The sequence below is a fragment of the Tupaia chinensis genome, unplaced genomic scaffold (assembly GCF_000334495.1).
Source record: "Tupaia chinensis unplaced genomic scaffold, TupChi_1.0 Scaffold149184_1, whole genome shotgun sequence".
NCBI classification, from domain to species: domain Eukaryota; kingdom Metazoa; phylum Chordata; class Mammalia; order Scandentia; family Tupaiidae; genus Tupaia; species Tupaia belangeri.
In genome coordinates this window covers 930,823-938,434 of record NW_006209032.1, presented here as the reverse complement: position 1 = coordinate 938,434, position 7,612 = coordinate 930,823, and the positions used below count along the sequence as shown (strand labels likewise).

Genomic DNA, 7,612 nt, shown 5'->3' with positions numbered 1-7,612 from the left:
AGGCAGAGGGGGCGGCCGGCCTCCCAGCCGGGTGGGACGGGGTAGGGTGGGGCCAACTTGGCGGCCGGGAGGGAGCGCTGCGGGGCGGAGGGCGGACGGCAGAGGCTTTCCGGTCTTCCCAAAGTGTTACCCCCGACGTGGACGCGCGGCTGGACGGGAGCCCTTTCCCTCAGTCCCCTCCCCCGCGGTCTGTGTGCCACCTCCTCTTCAGGACCATCTAATAAAGGTTCCAGCGTCCCCGCCTAATTCATGGGTGCTGAGGGCACAGGTGCCGCCAGCGCGGGCCCCAGGACCCCCTCACTGCGCACCTCCGTTTTGTCAGGGGTTAGAATGCCGGAAATGCAGGACCATGGAGAAACAAATGTGTCAGGGGCTGATGTTTAGAACCTTATTAACCCGTCCCCGTGCACACCAAGGGAGGAGGGGACCCCGGCAGGGCTGCTGTGTAGACTGCTGGAGTGGCCAGAATCAGCAGAACCCGAAATCCAGGAACTCGGTCCCTGTGGCCACACCCCACCAGGCCGGGATCCTCTCTGCTCTCTGGTATGTCAGGCAGTCCTGGGCACCCCAGGCCGCCCCACCCCGCCTTTCAGCTCCACAGATTTTACAGACGTTTCTCACCACCTGTTCAAAAGAAAAACAACTCAGCCTCTGGATATAACCCTTCTGGGCAAACAGGGTCTTTTTTTTTTTTCTTCTACTCATAAAAGAAGAGAATTTCCTCATCTGGATTTTAGACTGAACACTAGCAGTCTTCAGAGCGACAGATCTGGAGACCTGCACGGTGCTGTGAGTGGTAGGGTCGCAGAGGGAGCATCAGTTGGTGTCCATGTTGCAAGTCTCGTCGTCGTCCCCCATGCCCTGCTGGGAGCTGCTGGGTCTTGTCCCCCCTTCGGAGGGACCAAGAAAACCGGTAAGCGATGGTGTCTCCTCGTCTCGACGCTGGTAAAACAGCACGTAAGCTGCTTTCGTCTACGACACAAGATAGAGAAGTCACTGGCAGGAAAATGCAGCCATTCTCCCAGCTTTTCTTTGCGCAAACCCTCGGGAATCTGCCACCTAGCCCCGCACCTCCACTCGCGGGCAGCTGTGAAGGCCTTTCCCCCATAGCTGGCTCCTGCTGCCCTGGCTGGGGCAGCAGCCAAAGACAGGTGCCCCAAGACGCAGAACCAGAGAAGAGTCGAGCTTATCTAGGAAGCGTCCTGCAGGTGTGGCAGTGGGCTGTTTCTGGACCACCGCCTGCTCCCACTGGTCCAGGATGACTGAGTAACCAGCTAGCCGCAGAGAACCCTGCCCAAGTCTAACTCATATGTGAGGGGAAGGGCCGGCGTCAGGGCCACTCACCACTATCTGGTCCTCAGAGGCCAAGGACACGTTGCTGTCGTCAAAGTAATACCACCTTCCATTCAGTTTGTTCTTCGCATATGCAGTGTCTGCCAAATCAATCAGGCTTGCATTGAAGAAACACACCAAGATAGGAGCAAAAAACTACCTCAAAAGAGAAAACCAACACTTCGAAACCGAAAATAATTTAATTTAGGGATGGATTCCCACATGGCCAACCGCGGTTCGAGTCCCAGACCTGCTGGTTTGAAAAATCATGCCCGTTCTGTGTTTGCGCATTCTCAAAATCTCAAGAGAAGGGGGGATTGTGGCATGGCCAACCCCGCAGGGGGATGGAGGAGGGAGACCTCTCACTTTCCCTTTCAGTGTCTCTCTCTCCAGTGAGCACACATATTCTAGGGCAAAAACCTACTAATATTTCTAAATAGATAAAAATTTCTTTTAGGGCCAACAGGTGGCATGGTGGTTAAGATGCTAAATCTCTCTTTGCCGAGTCCCAGACCCAGTGGCCTGAAAATCATGCTAGATGCACGTGCGTGCCTGCATATCCAAAATCCCGAGGAGTGGAAGGGTGGGAACTGTAGTGCGGCCAAGCCCCCACAAATTGATTTCTTTCCCTCTGTCTCTCCTCAGTAAGTATGCATGCCCTATGGCAAATTTTAAAGAATTAGTTTATATCTTAACACTCAAAGGCAACTCACTTTTTTTCTAACCTGACCTTTCTCAAAAAGGATCTAAAGGGTAAGAATGGTGCTGTCAGAGACCAAGGCTTTAAACGGTGATTTTGAGAAACTAATCCCCAAACCAGAGATATCCAGTATCAATCTTCAGGATGACTATGAGTGATACTCTAGAGCCAGGGAACCCAGGGAAGGAGCTGATACTTCAAAGATTAAGCAAAACAACAGCTTTCTGGGTCATAGTTCCCACTGTGGGTCCAACTGGGCCTAGGTACAACCTCCCAGGTGTCACGGATGAGAAAATGAGGCTGAAAACCTCCACGTGGGCCATGTTTATCCCTTAAAAGAGCAGCTAAAAAATGGATACCTATGACCAAGATGCATGAATGTAGACAGCAAAATTAACTCTGGGAGAGAAAGATGAGGCCAGTAGGGGTGTGGTGGTTCAAGTGGCTGGAGTGTGCGTGGCTGACCATGGTTAAAGTCCCGAACCTCGCGGCTTGTAAATCATGCTGGGGGTGTATGCGTGTATGCCCAAAATCCTGAGAGGAGAGTGGAGGGGAAGGGATTGTGGCGTGGCCATCCCCTTGGGGGTGGTGTGATTTCTCACTCCTCCACGCTGTCTCTCTCCAGCAAGTGCACACGTCCTATGGCAAAAACAAAACAAAACAAAACAAACAACAACAAAAAAACACAGAAAATATGACATCTTCAGAGATCACTAACAGTCACTTTCATAGGGCCCCCATTTTCACATTTTTTTGTAATTAAAATTTTTGCTACAGGGTACATGCACTCACTAGACAGAAACAGAGGGAGGGTGAAAAATCACCTCCCAGCAGGGATGGCCACACTACAATCTCTTCTGTTCTGTTCTCCTCTCAGAATTTTGGGCGCTCACACACCGTGCCCAGCATGTTTTTCAAGCCCCATGTCCAGGACTGGAACTGCAGCACCGTCCCCTCCACGGCAGGCAGTTTTCGTCTTGCAGCCTCTCTAGCAGATGGCAACGTGTGACCAGTATGGCCCCTACGATGTAGACAGGGGAACTCTGGGAGTTCTGCTGAAAGGGAAAGTTGTGCCTTTTTCCAGATGGCTTGGAGTGTAGATGTGACCTGAGACAGTAACAGTCCGGGGCCAGGAGATGGGACAGTAAGGAAGGAGGGATGGGAGGGCGAGCTGCTGGGCCGGCAGAAAAGGCTGCACAGGGCGCAAGCGTGGTGAAGGCAGTTCTGGGAACGGCTGTCAGTATGTGCAAATGGAAACGACACCGCCCACGGCATTTTCCCTTGGGGTCTGAACACTGGGCATGGCGGCAGCTGGCTGTAGACTTGGTAAAGGATGTGTGTGGAAAGCCAACTGCTTGCCACAATGTCACCAACATGTTCTTTTTGTTATAAAAGAAAACCAAGGGAACCAGCGATTGGTGTGGTGGTTAGAGTGCTGGACATGCCCACGTGGCCAACCACAGTTCGAGTACCAGAACTGGTGGCTTATTTTCTCTCTCTCTGGTCAAATTAAAATAAGTGGATGAATAAATAAAATTAAAAATGAAAATAATTCTTTAAGAAAATTAAAAATAATAATAAAAAGGAAACCTGGGGCCACCCAGCTGCACTGGCTCATGGGGAGGGCACGGCTACGTAATACTGGAGACACGTGGAGGCCTGCTCAGAGCCTGGGCTGGGCTGAGCCGGCACAGTCGTTACTAGGCTGGGGTGGGATCACAACGCAGCAAGACCCTGTCAAGGGTACCTGTCTCTGTATGTGTGACTCTGTCAGGGGTGCCTGTATCAGGGCCAGCAGGGGGTATGGTGGTTTAGGTGCTGGACTCGTACATGTCAGGCTGCCACTCAAGTTCCAGACCTGGCAGCTTAAAAACCACACCGGGGGGACCAGTAGATGGTATAGTAGTTATGTTGCCAGACTCTTACGTAGCCAACTGAGGTTCAAGTCCTGGACCTGGCAGTTTAAGCTCATGTTGGGCATGTGTGTGTGCAGGCACAAGATCTCAAGAGGAGAGGGGAAGAGAAAGGATTGTGGCATGGTCATCTACCCTGGGGAGGTTGATTTCTCGCTTTCTATTTCTCCAGAGAGTGGACGTGTTCTATAGCAAAACCTATTTAAAAAAAAAAAAAAAAGAGGGACCAACATATGGCGTAATGGTATGTGGCTGGACTCCCCTCCCCCCATGTAGTCAACCGTGTTTCGAGTTCCAGACCCAGTGGCTTAACCTCACACAGGCGTATGTGCCCAAGATCCCAAGAGGAGAATGGAGGAGAAGGAATTGTGGCATGGCCAACCACCTGGGGGGGGTGATTTCTCACTTTCTGTCTCTCTGTCTCTGTCGTTCTGGTGAGCGCATGCGCCCTATAGCAAAAACCTCTCAAAAAAAATAATAAGGGGGGTGTCTAGCAGGTGGTGTGATAGTTAGGGTGCTGGATACTCCCACATGGCCAACCACAGTTTGAGTCCCGGACCTGGTGGCTTGCTTTCTTATTCTCCTCAGCCCCGATGAGTCTCTCTCTGGTCAAATTAATATAAATTAATTAATTAAATTAAATTAAATTAATAATTATTTAAAAAAAAAAAAGGAAAGAAAACCACACTGGGCACATATGTGTCCATTCTCAAAACCCCAAGAGGAGAATGGAGGAGAAAGGATTGTGGCATGGGAGGTGATTTCCCACTTTCCTTCTCACTGTCTCACTCTAACAAGCACACATGCCTTCTAGCAAAAACCTAAACAGAAAGGAAAGGATGCCTGTGTGCATCTCTGTGTACGTGGGACCCCAGGAAGAGTGCCTGTGTCTGTGTACGTGTGACCCCAGGAAGGGTGCCTGTGTGTCTGTGTACACGTGACTGTCAAGGACGCCTGTGTGTCTGTGTATGTGTGACTGTTGAGGACGCCTGTGTGTGTGTGTACGTGTGACTGTTGAGGACGCCTGTGTGTCTGTGTACCCGTGACTGTCGAGGACGCCTGTGTGTCTGTGTACGCCTGTGTGTGTGTGTACGCGTGACTGTCGAGGACGCCTGTGTGCCTGTGTACGTGTGACTGTCGACGCCTGTGTGTCTGTGTGCGTGTGACTGTCGACGCCTGTGTGCCTGTGTGCGTGTGACTGTTGAGGACGCCTGTGTGTCTGTGTACGTGTGACTGTAGAGGATGCCTGTGTGCGTGTGTACGTGTGACTGTCGAGGACGCCTGTGTGCCTGTGTACATGTGACTGTTGAGGACGCCTGTGTGTGTACGTGCGACTGTTGACGCCTGTGTGCGTGTGTACATGTGACTGTTGAGGACGCCTGTGTGTGTACGTGAGACTGTTGACGCCTGTGTGCATGTGACTGTTGAGGACGCCTGTGTGTGTACGTGAGACTGTTGACGCCTGTGTGCGTGTGTACATGTGACTGTTGACGCCTGTGTGCCTGTGTACATGTGACTGTTGAGGACGCCTGTGTGTGTACGTGAGACTGTTGACGCCTGTGTGCGTGTGTACATGTGACTGTTGACGCCTGTGTGCCTGTGTACATGTGACTGTCGACGCCTGTGTGCCTGTGTGCGTGTGACTGTTGACGCCTGTGTGCATGTGACTGTTGAGGACGCCTGTGTGTCTGTGTACGTGTGACTGTCGAGGACGCCTGTGTGCCTGTGTACATGTGACTGTTGAGGACGCCTGTGTGTCTGTGTACGTGTGACTGTCGAGGATGTCTGTGTGTTTGTGTACGCGTGACTGTTGAGGATGTTTGTGTGTGTCTGCATCTATCGCTCCCATGATAGAAATAAACTTAAAAAAAAAAAAAAAGGAAACTCACACAGAAATCTTGGAAAACAAAGTACAGCACAGAGAAAAAAGTAAAGTGAGGATTTTGGTGTCTCTCCTTCCAGGCGCCCCACCCCACCACATAGTTTCCACTGTCTGGTTCAACACACTTGAGAGCACACCTGCTCTAAGATACAATGCCGTGCCGTTCTCACTCCCCCTCAGGGACCTGCTCCCGTGTGGTTGCTGACTGCACTTTGTAAAGGCTGAGTTCTGTTCCGTCAGGCAGAAGGCACAGGGCCAACTGCTGGTCACCAACGCCATCAGCGGGTACTAACCTGTTGGCTACAAACAGGTGAGGCCCTCTGTGAATAAAGCTTTTTCCCAATCTCGAGCTATTTCCTTAGGATAGGTTCTCAGAGCCGGGGTTACTGAATTAAATATGAACAATTTAAGAAAGAAAATGAAAATAACCAAAGGACAGCTGCATCAGAAAAGCGAGCCCGAGGCCTGTGGGCGCGTGTGGGCTGGCAGGCAGGTGCGCGATGACGACGGCGGAGGGCAGGCCAGCATCTCGGGGAGGCAGACGCCCGTACTTACAGTGGCCCACCCCCATGGCTCCGTAGTGGTTGGACACGGCAATGAGGTCGTACACGTAAGGCCGTGCGGACAGGTCGCAGACGAACTCGGACATGTTCAGAGCTCTGAGCACAAAACACAAAAATAGCTCCTGAATATCTTAAACCCAAGAAGATGTCAGGGTAACCCAGCACCCCTTTCATGCAACAGGCCAGAAAACAAGGAGGCACTCCAAAGACTGAGAAGGAATAAACTAACAGGAGACAACCGAGGGCCCTCGGGTCCAGGTTCCGACCACTGCCATGTTCAGACCAGAAAATGGGAGAAGCCTCCTAGGTAAGTTCAACACCAGCTCAAGCAGCAAAAAGAGGGTAGAGACAGACTAAGCTTCAGCATTTGTGTCAAAAAAGCTGTTGCTAACAGGATTACAGGGGCAGGTCCCATGGCTTACTGGTTAAGGGAACCAGATCCCACCTGACAGACCACGCAGTTCAAAGCCCAGACTGGGCGACTTAAAAAACATGTAGGGGCACATCTGTGTGAGCCCCAAATCCCAACAGGATGAAGAGATTTAGGAGAAGGTGCAGTGTGGCCATTCCCATGGGAGGTACTTCCTGCCCCTGTTTCTCTAAGAGCGCACAGCCCTCTAGCAAATTAAAAAACAGAACAAAATACCTAACAGGGTAAGTGGGGCCATTAATTTAAACTAAATACCAAAGTAGGCCTTAGAAAGCTCTCCCTTCCCTAATATTTTATTTTGAAAATTTCAAGCATACAAATTAATTTTACAACAAATACTACACAGATAATACCCTACCATGGCTATTAGTTCATGCAGTCATTCTTTCTGCCAGAAATTATGTCATTTCTTTTTATTTGTTAGTTATTTAATTTGCTAAAGAGCATGTGCACGAGAGAGAGTGTGTGTGCGTAAGCAAGCCAAGTAAGTCCAGGACCAAAACTGTGGCCAGCCATGTGGGAGTGCAGCACCTTAACCAGCAAGCTACCTGCTGGCTCCATCTCATTTATTTCTATTTTAAAACTTTTTTTTTTTTTAAATTTCCAGAGGATATGTGTGCTCATAAGAACACGCAAGAGAGAAAAAGCTGCAGAAGGCACCCCCCCCAGAGGCATATTGCAATGCATTCTCCTCCATTTCTCCGTCTTGTCGAGATTTCAGACAAGCACCTACACCTGGCCTGTTTTTTTTTTTTTTTTTAGGGGGTTTTGCTATAGGGGCACGGGGGCTGG

The 7,612-nt window shown here is 50.6% G+C and overlaps 2 protein-coding genes across 3 annotated transcripts in view; both read right to left on the bottom strand.

Annotated features, from left to right (window-relative positions):
- CUNH3orf62 (chromosome unknown C3orf62 homolog) overlaps window positions 1-7,612 on the bottom strand; it is a 20,553-nt gene that overhangs the window by 4,699 nt on the left and 8,242 nt on the right. The window lies entirely within an intron of this gene.
- Window positions 651-7,612, bottom strand: part of USP4 (ubiquitin specific peptidase 4) — a gene marked incomplete at its 5' end in the record, with an annotated part of 56,807 nt that continues 49,845 nt past the window's right edge. For both annotated transcript variants that reach the window (XM_006170962.2, XM_006170964.2), the window contains 3 exon segments: window positions 651-972; window positions 1,345-1,433; window positions 6,383-6,486. In XM_006170962.2, coding sequence (XP_006171024.2) covers window positions 817-972; window positions 1,345-1,433; window positions 6,383-6,486 — 349 coding nt within the window.